This window comes from Ovis canadensis, chromosome 16 (assembly GCF_042477335.2).
Source record: "Ovis canadensis isolate MfBH-ARS-UI-01 breed Bighorn chromosome 16, ARS-UI_OviCan_v2, whole genome shotgun sequence".
Lineage (NCBI taxonomy): Eukaryota > Metazoa > Chordata > Mammalia > Artiodactyla > Bovidae > Ovis > Ovis canadensis.
In genome coordinates this window covers 46028244-46051319 of record NC_091260.1, presented here as the reverse complement: position 1 = coordinate 46051319, position 23076 = coordinate 46028244, and the positions used below count along the sequence as shown (strand labels likewise).

The 23076-nt window shown below is 38.5% G+C and overlaps 1 protein-coding gene across 1 annotated transcript in view; it reads right to left on the bottom strand.

The window, feature by feature from the left end:
* OXCT1 (3-oxoacid CoA-transferase 1) overlaps positions 1-23076 on the bottom strand; it is a 161764-nt gene that overhangs the window by 84538 nt on the left and 54150 nt on the right. Inside the window, exons 8-9 of the mRNA XM_069556449.1 lie at positions 4065-4172; positions 2696-2810 (exon numbers count right to left, since the gene is read on the bottom strand). Coding sequence (XP_069412550.1) covers positions 2696-2810; positions 4065-4172 — 223 coding nt within the window. The remainder of the gene's footprint in view (positions 1-2695; positions 2811-4064; positions 4173-23076) is intronic.

The following is a 23076-nucleotide window of genomic DNA, read 5'->3' as shown; positions in this document are numbered from 1 at the left end:
GATGTAACACAGCCTGAGCTTTGTTTAAAAGCATTTTTCACTATTCGAAACTCCAACTGAGACTAAAGATGATGAAAATATTCTACAAGGGACTTCTGTGTTTGAATTTTAACAAAGTTTTCTGACAGCACCAAAATGTCTACCTAAATTGTATGGATTTCTTTGGGTCACTGTAATAACATCCCTTTGTCCCTTTGACTGGTAATCCTAAGTTTTTATTTTTTATGTATCTTGGTAACTGAATCTTCTCTAAGACAATAAAGAGGACGGTAGGGATGCTTAAGTTTCAGTGAATACATCTGAGACCATCTATTAAAAAGAAGCTATGCTACAGCATCAAAGTGCTAACTGATTGGGATTAGCAGATGCCAACTATTACATACAGAATGGATAAAAAACAAGGTCCTACTGTACAGCACAGGGAACTATATTCAATATCCTATGAAAAACCATAATGGAAAATGATCTGTAAAAGAATCTATGTATGCATAACTGAGTCACTTTGCTGTGCAGTATAAATTAAACACAACACTGTAAGTCAACTATACTTCAATAAATTTTTTTTAAAAGAGCTAACTGAGGCTATTAAACCTTCTTCAGACATCAAAGTCCTGACTTGTATGCAGTGGTGTGAAATTGATCTTGCCTCTCAAGATCAAAGCAGCTGACCAGATCAGAAATACTGACTGACTGTGGGAATTCCCTTGCATCCAGTGGTTAGGACTTAGTATTTTCACTGCTGTGGGCCTGGGCTTGATTCCTGGTCGGGGAACTAAGACCCCACCAGCTACACAGCACAGCCCAAAAGGAAAAAAAAACAGCTGACACTGTCTAGAACTGTTGTCCATGCTGTCCACTACTGCACACCACAGACTCTGACCCAATTAAAGAATAATAGCACTCTGATGAGATTCTAATAACAGGGAGTGCTTTAAGAATCAAGGCCAGAAAAGATAAAGCGAGTATATGGTACCATATTATAAACTACAAAGGCCAGCAAAACAACCCAAAGTGCCAGGTCACCTCTAGTGAATATAGTGAGTCTATGAAGGTATGATGTTTCATGGGAAAAGACTCTGATGCTGGGAGGGATTGGGGGCAGGAGGAGAAGGGGATGACAGAGGATGAGATGGCTGGATGGCATCACTGACTTGACGCACATGAGTCTGAGTGAACTCCGGGAGTTGGTGATGGACAGGGAGGCCTGGCGTGCTGCGATTCATGGGGTCGCAAAGTCGGATACGACTGAGCGACTGAACTGAACTGATGAAGGTATGATGATAGCTACTTGGATTACCTCCTACCAAACCATCTAGCGTAGAGTTAATTGTGTTTCTCACAGTGATGCACGTAACACACTGAGGTACTGATTCCATTATGAGCAGGTTATTTTCAAGAAAGGGCAATCCGAATTACAGGTTTTATACTTCAACTTTCTTATCATATGCTGCAATTTTCAGTTCTTTAATATTATTTAGTGAGTCAAACACCAGAGAGAAAAAAAGTCCATGCAATTTGGGTTGAAAAAGAGTAGGTGCTGTGGAAAGATCATTATATGAACTGACTTGCAAATATTTTTCAAAGGCAATACCATGGCAGTGAATAAAGGATACCTAGAAGAGAAGCCAATACATCTGAAATCAGAGTTATCATTTAGTCAGTGTTAACAATGTCAATGGTAAACCAGTTGACTGGAGGTAAAAAGAAAACCCACAGACAAGCTTTCATCTGCCCAGCCAATTCAGCTGACTCTGTATCTTGCTGATATGGGAGCTGAAAAATGAGGCACTATAATATTCTCTTTCCTGTGTGAATTCCCACCATAAACCAATGCATAAGCTGAAAGATAAAAAAATAAATGAAGTGATGGAATGAAGAAGAAAGTAAAAAAAAGGAGTTTTCCCAGTGAATATCAGTCTGAAAGAAGGTTTCTATGGACCAGAGGAAGTTCAGAGAATGGATACACATGTCATGTTTCTACCTCCTGTCCCAGGACTTTACATATGGCTTTACTGTATTCACCATTCAACAAATATTTACCTTATCAATCATTATTTGAATTTATATATATTATTTGTAGTATATAGTTCAATGGTTAACATCCCAAAAATTAGCAAAGTGGCAGACTCACTGACATTTAAACACATTCAAAATCCAAACACTGTATCTACCCTTTTCTTGGCAAAGCATCTAAAGCAGAATTGAATCATTCATTGAATACAAAACATCAGCCATAAAAGGGTACACTCGCAGGGATCTTTGTCATGGGAAACAAGAGGCTGTTAAGAAGTTGGATCTTATGTTTCAAATGAGTACGTAAATGTCAGAACACAGAGAAAGCAAATAGCACTGGTTATAACTAGTACTTCTGAGAATTTAAACCTTCATCCTGGGTAATCTCTTTTCCCAATTAACTTTAGCCAAATGCCAAATTAAACTGAAATTCACTGTATATCAGAGAATAGCTAAGCAAATTTTCAGTCACTATTTTGCTTCAAGAAGGTAAAAGGATTCTAATTTCAATTTCATTTATCTTTATATTTTTAGGTTATATGCCACGTTTTGTAAAAACTGATCAATTGCTTTAGAAGCTACAATGGACTAGAAAAGAATCCTTATGCAGGAAGTCTAGTAACCCGATGAATATATAAAAAGGGCTAAGTCTTTGCTCAGCTGCAAAAGGAATAAAGGATACCATACATGCCGTCCTCAAATTCAAGAGCTGCCCGCTTGATGATACGTTCTCTGACATTATCTCCAGGTTTACCAGATGTGGTTTTTATATCTTCCTCTTTCCGGATTGATAAACGCTTTAAAATAAACAAATAAATTATTCATGGTTGAGGTATGCCTTGTATTTTATCACTGCTGAAATACGAAACTGTATTGGAAAAAATTTTAACTCTCCCCTATTACTAACAGGAAGCAAATATGCAATATAATACAGATGGTTTTCTTTTTTAACAAAAGAAGAGTAACATGGATGACATTTGATGACAGAAATAATTCTTTAGGAAGTAAATGAAAGGTCAGATGTGTTTGAAGACGAAGATACACTTGTTCTATCTCTGAAGCAAATAAGTCCTCCGTTACTGTCAAACAGAGTGCTACTGTTACTCTTAAGAGTCCTACAACTGAATTCTCCTCAGGTGCTCAGGGATGGAGCTGGAAAAAGAAAACAAATAGACCTTTCGACTCTGTTTTTTTGTGGGGCTACCAGAATGTGTTTACCAAGTATTGCTGCTATCAATCTCCTATTTCCACCTGCAGAGTCCAGACTGGTTTTGCTATAAGTGCATCACAGAAATCATAGAAATATCCAGAAACCAGCCAGAGAACTATTTCCATCACTAGATCTCTTTGGCACAGACTCTGGTCCCTGTTTGCAAATGTCCTCTTTTTGATCCCTGGCCCCTGACATTAGTTTTATATTGCAGTGTCTTCCTGTTTGATGTCAACAGGTAGAGGGCATCTCTGAATCTCTTGTATCTCTTACTGCTTGTCTATTCTGTTGCTGATCCCTACACATTTCTGAATCTTAATATCGACTCTGATCCAGCTGATCTTCATGCTCTCAGTAGCCTTAGTATACCTCCAATGCTCCTGATAGCCTCTCCTTACCGTGATCTCATATCTATCCACCAGCTGCCCAGAGCCCAGCACTTGTGGGAAAACATGAAAAGACATCAAGATAGTTAGCTCTGAACACTCAAACACTAACAGTCCAGCAGGGGTAAAGCAACTAAGACCTGATTATTGTTCTCTATCTTGCAGGACAGCCATCCAACACTATGCATTATAAATCAGAACAGTTACAAAAGCCTGGAAGACACAGTCTAGAGAATCATGTAACTTAGTGATATACAAGTTGTAAACACAAGGCACTGCTAATCTAGACAATCACACAGACATCCCCTTAAGATGGACACATGAGAAGCGTCTATTAAGATTCAAACCAAGACCTCCTGCTCAGCTTTAATTCCTTATCATCTGCAATAGCTCCAGGGACACATCTCTCTGACAGTCAGATCCATAAATACTGACAAACAAGGTAAGTCAATTACCTCAATTCTTTTCTCATATTTTTCTCCCTTTATAAGGCGATGTACATAAATCTTAGGAATATGAATGTCTTCTGGGGCAAATGATCCAATATCGACAATTTCTTCAACCTAAGCAAAGAGAAAAACATTTTAAATTAAATAATGAGAGTTTAAATTGAATATTTTTATTTTAAAAAAAATGAAGAATATGCATCTTTACCTCCAACTTAGGTTGGACACACAATGTAAAATATATATATATGTATATACATACAAATATAAATCTACATATACATCAGAGAGAAAGAATACACACATACATACTATACACAAACTTCTAGACCCACAAAAAGAGAAGAAATTCAAATACATGGCCTGAACATAAAACACAGAACATAAAGTTCTAGAACTTTGCTTAAAACAGCCTCAGCCACAAATTTGTCAAACGTTTGTCAGTACAGCTGCTTGAACTTTCACAAATTGCAGCTCAACTATGCAAAATTTGAAAGCACATCCCTTAAACCCAGATTTTCAAAATTAATGGAAATTTATCATATCAAAGACAAAAATCTGTAACAACATCTGCTTGGTCAATTGCTTTTTAAATATAGACACAAATGCTATTTGTAACCATTTTAAATTATTCCTGTTATTAGCTTCCTAGGATCGTGATAGAACTGCAATTGCTGAAATTATTTTACTTTAAGATTGATCATTAATTTCAACATGGAAATCTGAAAAAGAAAATCTTAACAACTATAAATTCTAAAAATTAAAGTTATTCATAGCGCAAAAGGGTACTTTATAGCAATACCCAATGTCCCAAGCCAGTCTGCTATTTTAAAACTCATTTTTAAAAAGGACAAAAGAAAAATTTTTATATCAACATTAAAAAAAAACCCTCAGAGTAAAAAGGATCAAGAAAAACTAAGATCAACATTGTTGAGATCAAAAAATTATCTTTCTGGTGCCAAGAAAAAATATTATCTTGAAGACTGAGAGTACTCAGTTTAATAGATGTCATACCCAAAGTGAAGAACTATCTGCAAAGGAAATGACTTGTACAAAGGGAGTTGTATTATACTTGTCTCCTAAACTAGTAATTGAACTCTTCAGAAGTTTTTGAGGTTAGGCACCCCTCCTTATGTTATTCTACCATGTATGCCTAAATCACACTCCTCCCACAATGAAAGAGTAATAGAGATTAATAAGAGTCAATTTCACTATTATGCACTGCTCTCAAATAGCTGAAAAAAAAAACAGGACATAGTACATAAAACCCATCTTCTCTGATCAAACAAAACTCCAAGGAAGAGTCAGGAAACATGTGGGAATCCAAAAATGAAATAGTCAGTAGAGATGTATATCTAATATCCACCTGAGAATGAATCAGGGGAAGGCAGGGGGCTCCCCATCACTGTGCTCTGTATCTTTTCCTCCAAATTTCTCTATACTCTGATATATCAAGAACATAACCCTCACTTTTTACATATCCATCAGGTTATTAGGCCTCCTGCATATTGATTCTTTTTTAAGCAACCAAGGTAGGGATCAGGTAAACAGGAGGTGGATATAGGAAATGCAGAGCAACTAAGCATTACTTCCACCTCTTCAACAAGCCAGAAATTTCAGCCATTAGGGTTCATTCACATTTTACACTTACTCAACTCAAGCCTTCAAAGAAATTCTTGACTTTAAAAAATTTACCCAGAGGATATTACTCTAAGGATATATATAAAGCCATTATATTGAGGATATGTGTGAAGATTTACTTTTCATGAAAATACTGGCCACAGCATTTGTTAAAATAACATTGAGCTGGGGCTTCCCTGGTGATCTACTGGTCAAGAATCCGCCTGCCAAGGCAAAGGACACAGGTTGAATTCCTGGTCCAGGAAGACCCCACATGCCATGGATCAACTAAGTCTATGAGCCACAACTACTGAGCCAGTGCTCTGAGCCACAGCTGCTGAACCCCGCAAACCTAGAGCCCATACTCCACAACAAGAGAAGCCACCACAGTGAGAAGCCCATGCATGGTAATTAGAGTTCAGCCCTCCTCATGTCATTAACTAGAGAAAGCCTGAGCACAGCAATGAAGACTCAGGGCAGCCAAAAACACACACACAAAATTTTTTTTTAAACTGAGTTGGGAACAACCTAAAGGATCAACAACAAAATAACACTAAAATATATATGGTATCAGGCTCAGTCTCTGGGTTGGAAAGATCCCCTGGAGAAGGGAATGGCAAACCATTCTAGTATTCTTGACTGGAGAATTCCACGGACAGAGGAGCTTGGTGGGCTACAGTCCACGGGATCACAGAGCTGGACATGACTGACAGACTAATATATTGGCTCAAACAATTATTTATATGTCTACAAAAACTAAGATGAAAAACCAAAGGAAACTAGTAGTGAAATGTTAATTTTTATCCCTAGGAGACAGTACAAGTTACTTCTGTTTAATTTTACTTTTTTAATCAAGAGGTGAAAAACATGCAAGTTTTTCTTTTTTTAAGTTGCAATAGACATCAAGTAGATGGTTTCTAAAACTAGGAAATACGTAAGTGGAGGATGTGATAAATTGCTTAGTTAGCTATGTATCAAAAGGACATGTTAAAAAGACAATAGAGCCCTAAAAACTGTGGTTTCTAAACCCTAAAAACATTTACAACATTATGAAATTTAAGTTAAAAAAAACTTTTTGTTTACATTTTTTTAAAAAATGCAAATTATTCTCACTGCCTTATGTTGTTCCAATAGATCAGGCCCTCTCATCTCTTGCTTGAATTACTGCATCAGCTTCCTAATTGGTTTCCCTGCAATGACCCTTCAGCAGGAGCAAGAAACACATGGGGAAAGAAAAGAAGTCATACTTCTCACTTAGCCAAGAATGATGATAACCAATCTCTACTTTCTTCTGCGTTCTATCAGAGAAAGTTCTGACACACACACACACAAAAAAAACCCACCAAATCAAGACCAATTTTCTTTACCAAGGGCAACTATATCATGACTTTCACAACAAACAAAGTGAAAGAATGTGTCCCAGTAAAACAACTCCAATGAAAAGCAAGAATCTGGTTAAGCGTAATCAGTTCCAGGCTTTATCATCCTAACAGGAATGATTTTCATCTTGTGGAAAACGCACGGGCAGCATTTGTCAAAACAATATCAACACTCAACAGGATTGAAAATTTCCATACAAAAATCAAAGCTTTCTCAGAGTTGGTTAGCAGAGTTAATCACAGAGGAAGAAAATATTTGAAGTATAAACCCAAAGAAGAAAACATATGTTTTCAGACAATCTGTGAAAAGAGTTAAAAAAAAAAATGGAAGAGGCAGAACTATCTTAATGTTACAACTGAAAGGTTCTGCGCTGATTCTGTGTGATCTTGAAAAAGAACAAATGGGGAGAGAGGGAAGGATCTGGTGAGATCAGACAAAAACATAAGAAGTCAGAGGAAATCTGAAAAGAAAAAGATGAACAGAATGAGTTTGTTAAGGAAGTAAAAATAAAAGCTCACAAGAGCACTCACTAAGCATGGCAGAAATGTACCTCCTGAAATCAGAAGTGGGGAAGACAAGAGAAGAAAGAACAAAGAAAAAGCCTCAGTGCACAGTGATGAGCACGTTTAAGGGTCCTCAGACAAGATCACAATGGAGGAGAGGTGGTCGCTAAGAGCAACCCAGGCTTTTTCCTGGCACGATGCACAGTTCTCATGCAGCCATCTGGCACATCCAGAAGTCCAGACACTTGAGGCTTCTCTAATTAGTACTTGTCTTCAGTTATTAGCAGGAGAAGGGAGGCCAGTGAATGTTAATTATTATTGATTTGAACTTTGTTTTATAAGGTTGCTTTCTCTGCCCTAAACCCTTCCCACTTTATAATTCTGCAAAAATTTAAAGCACGGCGAAGGGTAAGAATTCATCCTCAGGTGACAGTGTTTTTGTTTTCTCTTGGCAAACACCATTTGTATCTCAGGTAATGTAACAGAGGAGCAGCAAGGTAACCTCCTTATTTCTTATTTTATTTTAGTGACAACCTCAGTTGGTTATGGCCACAAAAGTGCCCCCAACCCTGAAGGCTGTTAGTGGAAAAAGCTGCACACCTGCAAACCTCACCATGTGAAATAAAGTGAGGTCTGAGGTGGGAGGAAGGGGAGGAATCACATTGCAGATTTTATTCCTGAGTCATCTTAGCCTTCAAAAAGACTTAGGATGAATATTCTTCTCTTATCAGGAAACTTAGAAAGCAAATAACAGGCCACAATGGCTAGAAACATTAAAAAAAAAAAACACCAGCACCCAAATTAGCAAGAAAAAAAAAAAAGCCTTGGAAGACTAGAAAAATGGAGAAAGGAAGCAATGAGCAATAACAGAAAAATTAGAAGATGCAGAGGTGTTCTGCATACTACTTTAACCAAGAAAAAACAAGGAAGAGAAAAAGGAAATGTAAAGCAAAAGGAGGGTCAGCCTGAAGGGCGTCCTTCCCCACAAATCCAACAGAGAAAAATCATCCAAAGGAGCAAGAAGGTGCATAGCTTCTTAAGCTCCATCCTAGGGAATAATTTGACTACTACAAAAATATAACAGAAAATGGCATGAAAGCTGAAAAGGTCTGGAAAAATACACGGGGTCTTAGATGTCTTTATAGAAAGGCACAAAAACTGAAAAGATGAGTGGCTATTAATGAAACTGCAACCTTACAAACAGTTGTAAACGTAATCGCATAGTCATTGAATGTCTCAGGCCAATGGGCATTCTCCAATGTCTGATGACAATAAGCTCAAAGGCACAAGGTATGTCATGAAAACAGGCACAAGCCTGGGAAGCCACTGACCTAACAATGATGTGGCAAAATGCATTTAAAGTGATTTTAAAAGGAGAAAGAATATTGCACTAATGGACATGTAATCAGGAGTGCTCACCAAACTAAACACGTAGATGGCATATTTTTTAACAGAAATGACAAAACTGGTTCAGAAACAAGACAGTGATATAAAAGGGTGATATCATGGAAAATGTCAATTATTAGAACATTTTCTGTTCATCATATCCTTCTGATAAATTCTATATTGCCTTCTGACAAGTTCTATTCTTCAGAATGAAACAGTGAGAGAAACCATGATTCTGGACTTTTAACCAATAAAGATAAATTCCTTGGTAAAGTAGAAATGATGGAAACCCTGAAGGAAAGTGACAATGTAAAACTGGAATTTGTAATAAGCCAGGAACTGAATCTTAAGATATACACAAAAATGGATCCTGGTTTTTGAAGGGAGGAAGATTTTGAAAAGTTGCAAGGATGAAAACAAAGATCAGGATCAAGTGGTCAGAAACTGTAAATGATAGAAGCCTATGAGGGATGTAAGGCGCTCAAAACCCCCATTCTGACAGTATGAAAACAGATCATCTTGACAACGAGAACACGGTATACAAAGAAAGAATATGATAACATGGATAGCAGTGTGTCTTCTCGTATTTTAAGAAGGCTATCAATGAACAGAAACAGACTCACGAACATAGAGAATGGACTTGTGGTTGCCAAGGGGAGAAGGAAGGGCGGGGGATGGACTGAGAATTTGGGGTTAGTAGAGGCAAACTATTACACTTAGATGCAAACTATTACAGCAAGGTCCTACTGTAGAGCACGAGGAACTAACTACATCCAATCTGGGATAGAGCATAATGGAAAAGAATATAAAACAGAATGAACATATGTGTACAACTAAGTCACTTTGCTGTGCAGCAGACATTAGCACAACGTTGTAAATCAACTACACTTCAATTAAAAAAAAAAAAAAGCTAATACAAAAGAGAGACACACATGACCTAAGACAAAAGGACGTCACCTGAAACTTTAACAGGAAGGTCAAAAAGTACAAGTTGTAATGAGGTGAGTCCTGTCCAAATACTAAAGACGATGGCAGAGTGGTTTCTGGGGTGATTCTGTTGCTGCTGAGGGGGAGTTCAGATATGGTAATCACAACCACTGGAGACAGAAGACAGATAGCTCAATTCCATTTCACTTCTGGCTTCACCATCAGGGAGAAGAAAAGGGAAGAACTAATATGGCTAAGAAGGAACTGAATTCCAAGAAGATACACCCAGATTCTCCAAATTAATTCTAGGCTGTAGACCCACAAAAATTACGTCAGGATTCTTAAAGAGCCTGAAAATATGGTCACAGAATTACAGTCAAGTAAAAAATGGCACAGGTGTCAGCGTATGGAAAGGCAAATATACTCCTTTTCAAACTGGGGCTCTATTCACAAGAGTGCGCTAATGAATTATTGAGACTTCACTGGTGGTCCAGGGGTTAAGAAGACGCACTTTCATTGCAGGAGGCAAGGATTCAATTCCTGATCAGAGAACTAAGATCCATGTTGCGTTGTGGGGCAGGGGCAAGGTTATTGAACAAATGGCCCACAAGGTCATAAACAGAGGAAAGAATATCGTTAGACCGCAGGACAAGTTTTTTCCCACACCAAGCCCTGCCAAGTGAACTTCATCAATTTGCAGATCTAGCTAGTGCATTGCTGAGTCAAGAGAAAAGCACACAGTATGATTTCACAAAACACCTGACCAATTCCCTCACACTACAGTTTTACAGACATACTGAGAAAATGTGACTTGGTTTCATTCACTTCAAAATCAACAAATATGAATTAAGCACCTACTAGATACAACAATGGAGAAAACAGGGAGCCTGCTCTGATGTAGAGACAGAAAGATAACAGAAGGACCACAAAACTACTGGATGGCTTGACAAAGTCTTAGAGGCCCCTGATACTGTGGTTCTTAACTTTGAGGGAAACAAATACCTGCTTAAGAATCTGATGAAAGCTACAACATCTGTCCACACGCAAAAATATTTACTGACCTGTAAAATCCCTCTAAGGATTATGGAGGATTTGTCCATAAACATCAACCCATTTCTACCCTCCAGCCTCAGTGAGACCCTACATTAAAAAAGGACCCCTATTCTAGTGCTTTTGTTATAGGGAAGAATAAAATCTGACTAAATGTTGCATCTGTTTTATTTTAACCTTTCCTTCTCACTGCTTCTGTTCACTAAAAGGATACTGTCTATACATAATGGCCTGCCTCTCTGCCTCAATGTTAAACCAATGTGCTATTATTCAGGACCCAGTCTACCCTTGGATGGCTACAGGAAGGAAAAAATCAACCCATCCCCTCCCCAAGTCTGGTCATTCCAGAAGACACTGCAAGATTAATGGCCATTTTATTTTACTTCCTTACTCCCTTCCTTAAGACTCTGATGAGATTGTTTTTTGGAGACATTAGTCTGCCAGCTTTCTGAATGAAGTCATATTCCTTGCCTCAACAACTCCTCTCCGATTTATTGGCCTGTTGTGCGATGAGCAGAGCAAGCTTGGACTTGGTAACACTTTGCTGTCTTTGGTCCTATCCTTTTCAATATCTTTATCAAGCCCTTAAATGAAGACAGGGAATACATCCTGAGCTCACTGTGGTAAGGGGCAAGGATCTGGGTACAACAGACAATTCTGAACATCTACATTCCCATTTGCATCTTAGAAGACAATCTTAAGCTCATGACCTCTAAGTATTCAACAAAACTTTGAGCAAAAAAAAAAAAAAAAGATTAAGGAGCCCAACCAGTCTTTTAATGCTCCAAGAATAGTATGCTCTTGGAGAAAACCTACACCACAGTTATAAAGAGTTTTCCCTTCCAATTAAAACAGGGTGCCTACCATATGTAAAACAAATAGCCAATGGGAATTTGCATTACATCTCAGGAAACTCAAACAGAGCTCTGTATCAACCTAGAGGGGTGAGATGGAAAGGGAAATGGGAGGGAGGTTCAAGAGGGAAGGGACATATGTATACCTATGGCTGATTCATGTTGATGTTGGACAGAAAACAACAAAATTCTATAAAGCAATTATCCTTCAATTAAAAAATAAATTTAAAAAAAAAATTAAAAACAACATCAGGGTACCTAAGATAAAATTCTGTCTAGTTTTAATAGCAAGAATAGTTGTACTTCACTTGATCATTATTTTCCTTTAAATTACATGTACTATGAGGGGGGATGGAAAAACTGAAAGTTTGGTATTACCATATACACTATTATACACAAAATAGTTAATCAACAAGGATTTACTGTATAGCACAGAGAAAAACAACAGAATGGGAAAGACTAGAGATCTGTTCAAGAAAATAAAGATACCCAAGGAATATTTCATGCAAAAATGGGCCCAATAAAGGACAGAAACAATAAGGACCTAACAGAAGCAGAAGAGATTAAGAAGAGGTGGCAAGAATACACAGAACTATACAAAAAAGATCTTAATGACCCGGATAACCACAGTGGAGTGATCACTCACCTACAGCCAGACCTGGAGTGTGAAGTCAAGTGGGCCTTAGGAAGCATTACTAGTGGAGGTGATGGAATTCCAGCTGAACTATTTCAAATACTAAAAGATGACGCTGTTCGAGTTCTGTACCCAATATGCCAGCAAATTTGGAAAACTCAGCAGTGGCCACAGGACTGGAAAAGGTGAGTTTTCATTCCAATCCCAAAGAAGGGCAATGCCAAAGAATGTTCAAACTACTGCACAATTGCATGTGTGCGGTGATTTTCACATCATTTCAGATGACAGCAAGGCAGTGTTCAAAACCCTTCAGCTAGGCTTCAACAGTACATGAACTGAGAATTTTCAGATGTACAAGCTGCATTTAGAAAAGGCAGAGGAACCAGAGATCAAATTGCCAACATCCACTAGATCACAGAGAAAGCAAGGGAATTTTAGGAAAACATATACTTCTGCCTCACTGAATACACTATAACCTTTGATAGTGTAGATCACAACAAATTGTGGAAAATTCTTAAAGAGACAGGAATACCTGACCACCTTACCTGCCTCCTGAGAAATCTATATGCAGGTTCAGAAGCAACAGTTAGAACCGGACATGGAACAACGTGTTACAGACATGGTTCCAAACTCGGAAAGGAGTACGTCAAGGCTGTATATTGTCACCCTGCTTATTTAACTTCTATGTCTTTGTGACCCTATGGGCTGAGCCCGCCAGACTCCTCTGTCCATAGGATTCTCCAGGCAAGAATACTGGAGTGGGTAACCGTGCCCTACTCCATGGCATCTCTCAGACCCAGGGATCGAACCCCTGTCCCTTATATCTCCTGCACTGGCAGGAGGATTTTTTACCACTAGCACCACCTGGGAAACCCTCTATGTAGAGTATATCATGTGAAATGCAAGGCTGGATGAATCACAAACTGAAATTAAGATTGCTGGGGAAATATCAATAACCTCAGAATGTGGATGACACCACCCTAAAAGCAGACAGTGAAGAGAAACTAAAGAGCCTCTTGATGAAGGTCAAAGAGGAGAGTGAAAAATCTGGCTTAAAACTCAACATTCAAATGAAGACCATGGCATCCGGTCCCATCACTTCATGGCAAATAGATGGAAAAACAATGGAAACAGTGACAGACTTTATTTTCTTGGGCTCCAAAGTCACTGCAGACAGTGACTGCAGCCAGGAAATTAAAAGACACTTGCTCCTTGAAAGAAAAGCAATGACAAGCCTAGACAGCATATTAAAAAGAAGAGACATCACTTTGCTGAGGAAGGTCCCAGAGAGTCAAAACTACGGTTTTCCCAGTAGTCATGTATGGATGTGAGAGTTGGACCATAGACAAGGCTGAGCGCCAAAGAATCGATGCTTCTGAATTCTGGTGTTGGAAAAGACTCTTGAGAGTCCCTTGGACAGCAAGGAGATCAAAGCAGTCGATCCTAAAGGAAATCAGTCCTAAATATTCACTGGAAGGACTGATGCTGAAGCTCTAATACTTTTGCCACCTGCTGTGAAGAGCCAACTCACTGGAAAAGACCCTGACCTGATTCTGGGAAAGACTGAGGGCATGAGGAGAATGGGTAGACAGGATGAGCTGGTTGGATGGCATCACCAACACAATGGACATGAATCTGAACAAACTCTGGGAGATAGTGAAGGACAGGGAAGCCCCGCATGCTGCAGTCCATGGGGTCACAAAGAGTCAGACACGACTGAGCGACTAAACAACAACAACAACAGGGAACTGAATGTTCTGTAATAACCTATGTGGGAAAATAAATCTGAAAAAGAATGTATGTATGTATAATTGAATCACTTTGCTGAACACCTCAAACTAAAACAACATTGCAAATCAACTATACTCCAATAGAAAACAAAAAATAAATTTAAAAAAATTAGATGTACTTCTAACTATATAAACAAGTCCTATAATTTTTATTTGATATCTTGCACTTGGTATTAAGGTATAATTTTTCAGTCTCGTCTTTGCTCCATTTTAAAGCCCTATCATTGCTTTTCTTTCTTTGTAGAGCCTTACTTTTAACTGATGTTATCTTGTGTATTTTCTGTGCCTTATAAGCTACTTTATAATATCTGGAACAAAATGTATAAAAATTAAACAGTATATTTATCAAACTGGAGAATGATATGAGGCCAGAAAAAATACTGATACAATGAAAATAGAAAATGACCTCTACTGGTTAAAAAAATAAAAGAGACAATTAAATGAATGAAATTAAACAGGGATCAAAGTTAATATTCTAAAAAAACACCTAGCCTAGTCATTTTTTCTAGGAAATAAAAGGACTTAGCTAACTACCAGCAAAAACACTATAATATGACAAAGATACCCAGAGAACAGTGAAAGAATCTTCCTTTCTTCTCCTGTTCAACCTAAGTTTATGATAAGTTTATGAAGGTTTCACCTTCAACCTAATGTTCCTCATTACAAAACAAAGAGTTCTTTGTCCCTACAATGTCTCATTTAGAACCACGGGATGAGGTGGAAAAGGGGATGAGTTTGAACTCATTAGGAGAAAAGCTTCACCTAAGATAATTCAATTTATTAAAACTGTGACTAGCAGCAAAATTAATAGGACATACTGATAAAAAAAAACAGTAAAAACATTACTTACATCATGCACTAATCCAATAGTTTATGTAGAATTGAAATGTTTTTTAAACAAATTCAAATGCAGCCTATGATAAGTATTATTTTCATTTTCACTAACTAATACAACATCCAGATAGTCTAGACCATGATGGCATTCTGCCTTCACACTTCCTATTTAAGCAAAAAATGCCAACCTTCACTAAGTAAGTGATTTAATAACATTCAGTAAGTCTTTGACTGTGTGGATCACAATAAACTGTGGAAAATTCTGAGGGAGATGGGCATACCAGACCACCTAACCTGCCTCTTGAGACATCTGTATGCAGGTCAGGAAGCAACAGTTAGAACTGGACATGAAACAACAGACTGGTTCCAAATAGGAAAAGGAGTACGTCAAGGCTGTATACTGTCACCCTGCTTATTTAACTTCTATGCAGAGGACATCATCAGAAACGCTGGACTGGAAGAAACACAAGCTGGAATCCAGATTGCCAGAAGAAATATCAATAACCTCAGATATGCAGATGACACCACCCTTATGGCAGAAAGTGAAGAGGAACGAAAAAGCCTCTTGATGAAAGTGAAAGAGGAGAGTGAAAAAGTTGGCTTAAAGCTCAACATTCAGAAAACGAAGATCATGGCATCTGGTCCCATCACTTCATGGGAAATAGATGGGGAAACAGTAGAAACAGTGTCAGACTTTATTTTTTTGGGCTCCCAAATCACTGCAGATGGTGACTGCAGTCATAAAATTAAAAGACGCTTACTCCTTGGAGAAAAGTTATGACCAACCTAGATAGTATATTCAAAAGCAGAGACATTACTTTGCCGACTAAGGTCCATCTAGTCAAGGCTATGGTTTTTCCTGTGGTCATGTATGGATGTGAGAGTTGGACTGTGAAGAGGGCTGAGCACCGAAGAACTGATGCTTTTGAACTGTGGTGTTGGAGAAGACTCTTGAGAGTCCCTTGGACTGCAAGGCGATCCAACCAGTCCATTCTGAAGGAGATCAACCCCGGGATTTCTTTGGAAGGAATGATGCTAAAGCTGAAGCTCCAGTAATTTGGACACCTCATGCGAAGAGTTGACTCATTGGAAAAGACTCTGATGCTGGGAGGGATTGGAGGCAGGAGGAGAAGGGGACGACCGAGGATGAGATGGCTGGATGGCATCACGGACTCGATGGACGTGAGTCTGAGTGAACTCTGGGAGATGGTGATGGACAGGGAGGCCTGGCGTGCTGCGATTCATGGGGTCGCAAAGAGTCGGACACAACTGAGCGACTGAACTGAACTGAACTATTATAAATATCCAATTTTATTTGTCCTATCTTTTTCTAAAAGAAAATATTAGGCTGTGGCAAATCCAAAGAAATAATTAAAATGAGAACATCTACCCAAAGGAATTAAAATACCTCCAACACATTCATTCAAAGCACTAGCCTTATCTATAATAGTAAGAAAAATTACACCATTATCACACACTCCAAGAAAAACAGCGAGACATGATATAATTAATAGAATTAACTAGGAACAATTTTCAATGAAGAGAGCTGTGGAGAAACAAGGAGAGAAAAAAAGTTTCTGCTGGGTTTTACAGCCACTGATAAACTGCCTATTAGTGACGTCAGCTAAAACTTTAAAAGGTTACTTTTTAAGACTGTTTCCTTCAGCTGGGGCCTGTTAATCATCCTTGGAGCTTTTTGTAATGCAAGAACACAATATTTAACATAGAAACTTCAAAGGAGAATTGGGATTAACTCTAACATTTCCAGAACACAGATAACAGCTGCCTAACCCAACAGGGATTGTGACTCGAATTCAGTTTGTGAATGACTCAATTTCTAAATTTAAAATCATTTAGCAAACGCCATTTTGAATATGAGCTTTAGTTTTCACTTAAACTTCGATATGTTCTCAATATGTTTTAATTTTTAGGAAGCAGTAAGCAAAGTTGAACCCTTAATCTTTATTAGATTAAGAAAATTAAAATGCTGTTTGCTTTCTCTGATTTAGTATAATAAAAATAGTCATAAGGTGCAAAAATAAACTTCAAAACATCTTCTTTCCTCTCTCTGTAGTTCAATTTCTAAAACTGGACCTCTAAGTCCTAAAAGACATTCAAACATAGTCATCACAGTCTCAGCTCTGATTTTAGCATTAAGATCAAAGGACTCCTCCCTTAGGACAACTGGCAGAGACAAACAATCAGTTTTACAGCTGGCATCACTTGTTCTGATACAGAGCAGGACCCTGTGGGAATCCTGGGTAGGAAAGTCTTTTGGTGTTACCCATCTCTTGATTACAGGAAATAGGTTTCATTCAGCATCCATGACCTTCCCCCCATCTTCCAATGAACAGGTTCAAAGAGTTCGCAGTTAGGAAAAGGAAGGGATGCAGAGACAGGAGAGGAACAAATGGTCAGAGAACAACAGTGCAGCCTTGGAGCAAGCTCCTGGTTCCCCATCAAAGGATACACGTAACAATATCTTTGAGCTGTTTTGCAGATATGGACAGGGAGGCCTGGCGTGCTGTGATTTATGGGGTCACAAAGAGTCGGACATGACTGAGCGACTGAACTGAACTGAACTGAAAAACCCCACCAGCTGAGAGAAATTAATGGGATGCTGCCCACGAGCACATAGACCCCAGACGCAGCTGGAACCAGAAGGTTGATGACACTGACTCGAATCATCAGAAGAATGTCCATGAGATGATCATCCCTCTTTGAAGCATTACTATAAAACTTTTCACTACCCACTCCAGATGGACACACACAGTTTTGAAGGCATTAGCTCACTGTGGCCTCCTTTGCCTGTCAAAACAATAAAGCTGTTCTTTTCTACTTCAACCAAAACCCTTGTCTCCAAAAATTAATTTGGTGTTGTGTACCAAAGAGGCTGGATATGGCTTCAGTTTTCAGTTTTCTTCCAACAAATTGAATTTTAACCTCTAGTTATCACTAGGAAAGCAGGGCTAGTCCTAACTCTGAGGTGTTCATTCATAGCATTAACTGAAAACTAAAGTGAATAAAGCTGATCAAAGTCCTGCATCTAAAATGTCTTCTGAGCATATACAGCTCATCCCTGAAACTCAACAGCATATATGAAAAGTTAAGAATGACAGTTTAAAAAGCACCCTGATATTTTAGGCAGAATTTCCCCCTACTATTAAAGAAAAATGACTATGGTTGACAGAAAAAAAGTAATTTACTGATGTCAATAGTTTGTAAGAGAAGGACTTTTGTCCATACATTATTTCTCTGACATCTCCTTAAGAAGATAGCAGAGTGTGAAATAAAGAACTGGATTTGGAGTCAAAAGATATAGATTCTGGGTTTTAGCTGGAATACCTTCTTGTACTATGCTCTTACATGAACCACTTAAGGCCATTTTACCTCTAAAACGTGACAGGTGAACTTTAAGCGATGCCTCGTTTTCTTTCCAGCCCTTATGTGTTGTAGGTCTACATCAGTTGCTGGATGTTCTACAACCACTCTTCCTGCATAGCTTAGGCGGTAAGAATCTACCTGCTGTGCTGGAGACTGGGGTTCAGTTCCTGGGTCGGGAAGATCCCCTGGAGAAGGAAACGGCAACCCACTCTGGTATTCTTGCCTGGGAAATCCCAGGGATGGAGGAGCCTGGCAGGCTACAGTCCATAGGGTCACAAGAGTTGGACATGATTTAGCTCAATCTTTCTTTCTTCCTACGATAAAGACCTCAAAGTACACACATTAACCTACCGCTTTCTCATTATTCTGGGTTATTGGGCACTAGATCAAACCCCTTTTACTGGGTGTACTTTGTTAAACGCAACACATGATCTTAATTCCATGCCACTTAGTACACCTTTAATACTCCTGTGCACTTGTGTATTTGCTATGCCAATTCTCTCCTGCCTTATCAGGCTGTTGCATTTAAAAGGCCAGTTTATTTGCCACCAATTTATAATCCTTTGCAAATCTAGTTAACTACCATATGGCTTGTTCTCCTTTAGCTGAGGAATAAAAGCTATCTATTCCAGCCAGCATTAAAAGGCACACCTTGAGATAAAGTGATCCCAGAGAAATCAGAGGAAACTAGTCACTGTAATAAAGAAGGGAATTACAGAACATCTGGTGGCAGGTTATCCAGCCTCTCCAAGCAGGGCCCAATCAAGAACTCAGCCATAAAGCCATCAGGAAGAACTACTGAACACAAGGCATTCTTCACTTTCTTAGACTATGGCAGGATAATGTCAAGCAACTAATATGGGCAGAACATTTCTACGCCTGCAAAATGATGCTCATATTTTAACCTTCTGGCTCAGTGACTCAAATATCATTTAATGAGCACCTCTTGTGTGGCAGGCATTGTGTGCATGGGCAGAGGATACAGAGATGAATAGGACAAGGTCCCATGAGGTGCTCACGATCTACTGGAGGAGACAGGTGGACAGCTAATCACAATGTAATGAGGTAATAAATGCTATAATAGAGAACAAGCTTCACCAAGAAGGCAGAAAATGAGCCACATAAAGAAGGATGAGGAAGCCATTCCAGGCAACAATAGAGGCCAGGGCAAATGCCTGGAGTAAGGGAAGGATGTGGCCTATGGAGGAATGTGAAGAGAGGATACTTGTGATAAAATTTTAGGGACATAGGAATGGAAATGGCAGAAAGATGTGTGAAATTTTTATTTTATGGAATGAGGAACCGAGTTCTGGAAGAGGTATTAGAAATGGCAACAGCTCACCTGAACAAAAAAGAAATATGATTCCCTTCATACTTCAAAACTCTCACAAGAGTTCACCTTAACTAATGTTGCTAGGGCAGTTTCTTCTGATCATGGTGGCCTCTCACCAGAAAGAAATTTTCAATACCGTGGCAATCAGAGTCTCTCACTTTTACTAATTTTTGGTTGTGCACCTGGCTTTTCTAGGGGCCTTGTGAAAGGCTATGGGGAAATCTGAATATATTCTAATTTTAGGAGACTGACTTATGTTACATGCTCAAACTACAATAATGATACAAGCAAAAATGCATTTATAAAAATTATAACCAGAAACACAAAAGAGGTCAATGAATAATATTTTTCATTTTTCCTCTCACTCATTTCTTACTTAAATCATTTATGTAAGCCATCACTTTAAAATGCCTTTTTTTAGCTATACACTCAAACCAGAACAATTTGGAAAGTAAATCCTTTAAAAAAAAAAAAAGCATCTAATTTTTCAAATGAAACAATCTTGCACAAGCCCTAATTATCACTTCAGTATTTGTAGGCCAGATCTATATTTGAGGTGGAAAAAATAAGATTTTTTGACAAAGCCTCTGGAAGGAGTGAGGAAAGCCACTATTATTTTAACAGGAGTGACTAAAATCACAAACTAAATTCTTAACACCAACGTGGAATAAATTGATAAGTAGGTCTAACATTGTTCATTAAAATAAAGGTGAAAACAAAATTAGTAAATGAAACTTTTGTTCTTTCTCGCAATAAGATAATTCATAACGGGGCATCTCCTCAATTTATGTCACTCATACTGTGCCTCATTATTCAATAACTTTTCAAGAGAGAATATCACAGGTAAAGATTCTAAATCCATTAGATTCTGTTAGAAATACCCTCTGGCCCTTTCTTCCCTTCTCTTTTTTCAACAGGATTTATGTCCTCATTTGCAGTGAGATGATTTTGTGGGAAATCACGACTGTAAGTTTTAGAGAGCTGTCTCAAAATGGTGAATCAACGGAGCACTTGACTCACACCTTATTTTAGGAATGAGTTCTGGGGGTACAGCTGCCAGCCATGGTTACTTTTTGAGAGCCTTATTCATCTTTACTCCCATAATTGAGTGACTGTCTCAAAGTTTAAATGCCCTCCTTTGCCTGAGTTCAGCAGATGGGGGATTCCTCAGGAAGCTAGGTTCAAATCCAGAAAGCCTAACTCCAGAGCTCATGTGTCACCCACAATCCTGCACATCCTCCTTCTCCTTTTTTCAAAAAACTTTTTTTATATTATATATAATATATCTATACAGTCAATTAACAATGTTTTGATAGTTTCAGGTGGACAGCAAAGGGACTCAGCCATATATACACATGTATCCAGTTCAGTCATTCAGTCATGTCCAGCTCTTTGCGACCCCATAGACTGCAGCATGCCAGGCCTCCCTGTCCATCACTAACTCCCAGAGCTTAGTCAAATTCATGTCCATCAAGTCGGTGACGTCATCCAACCATCTCATCTTCTGTCATTGCCTTCTCCTCCTGCCTTCAATCTTTCCCATCGGGTCTTTTCAAATGAGTCAGCTCTTCACGTCAGGTGGCCAAAGTATTGAAGTTTCAGCTTCAACATCAGTCCTTCCAATGAACACCCAGGACTGATCTCCTTCAGGATAGACTGGCTGGATCCACAGTTCAAAAGCATCAATTCTTTGGAACTCAGCTTTCTTTATAGTCCAACTCTCACATCCATTCATGACTACTGGAAAAACCATAGCTTTGACTACAATGGACCTTTGTTGGCAAAGTAATGTCTCTGCTTTTTAACATGCTGTCTAGGTTGGTCATAGCTTTTCATCCAAGGAGCAAGCATCTTTTAATTTCATGGCTGCAGTCACCATCTGCAGTGATTTTGGAGCCCAAGAAAACAAAGTCTCTCACTGTTTTCATTGTTTCCCCATCTATTTGCCATGGATGGCATGGGTCCATTCTCACCCAAACCCACCTCCCATCCAAGCTGCCACATAACATGGAGCAGAGTTCCATGTGCTATATAGTAGGTCCTTGTTGGTTATTCATTTTAAATATAGCAGTGTGTACATGTTGATCCCAAAGTCCCTAACTATTCCTTCCCCAACAGTCTTCCCCTCAAGTCAAGATAAGTTTTTTCTCTACATCTGTGAGCCTGTTTCTGTTTTGTAAATAAGTTTATTTGTATCATTTCATTTTAGATTCCACATACACGGAATGTCATTTGATATCCCTTATATAACTCTTATACAACTCATGACCTAAGAACTCCTGGGAATGAAATACTAGACATGCCCATTCAAATCATTATCATACTTACAGCAACACATAAAACCACACACATACACAAATACAAAAAAAACAATAAATATTCAACTTCCCTGGTCATCAAAGATATGCAAAATTAAAACCACAAGACAGTTTTTCACTTAGCAGATTATCTAAAGAAAAACTAAGTATAATATTCATGTTGTTGAGAATGGTTCAATATGACACTGTTATGTATCATTACAGGGTTATAATTGAAACCACCTGCCTATAGAACAATGCAGCAATATTTATCAAAAGTTTGTAAAATGTTGAGGTACACATCCAAAAAATTCACTTCTAAGAATTTCATCAAATCATCAGACACTCACAGATACAAGATACAGACGTTTATCGCAGCATTACTAATAATAGTGAGCAAGGAAAAACAACCGTGAAAGTACAATAGAACTGTTGATATAAATTTGAGTATAATTACTAAAATATCCTCTTTGGGGGAATATTTAATGATCTCCAAAAACTTTCTTGGAACTTCCCTGGTGGCCCAGTGGCTAAGATTTCATGCTCCCAGTGCAGGGAGTCCAGGTTCCATCCCTGGACAGGGAACTAGATCACACATGCCGCAACTAAGAGTTCACACACTGCAACTAAAGATCTTGCATATTCCAATGAAGACTGAAGATGCCACCTGCTGAAACTAAGACTGGGAAGAGCCAAATAAATATTTTTATTAGAAATGTTTAATGCTTTACAGTATGAAAAAAAATGATCCTTATTTTATAAAAGCAAACATATAGGTAACAAATAGGAATTAAGAAAATCGAACCAAGAGACTTCCATTCCATTTTTTCCCTCAAGGCCCTTGATTCTGTGGAAGATGTATCTCCACACTCCATTCTGGCCCATCCCCACCCAAATGTCCTTAGACCTGTGAGCCAAGAAAGAGACTGTAAAATACCTGAAGTCCTATCCTTTCTTTGCTTGCCCGCGTGCTAAGTTGCTTCAGCCGTATCTGACTCTTTGCAACCCCATGGATTGTAGCCTGCCAGG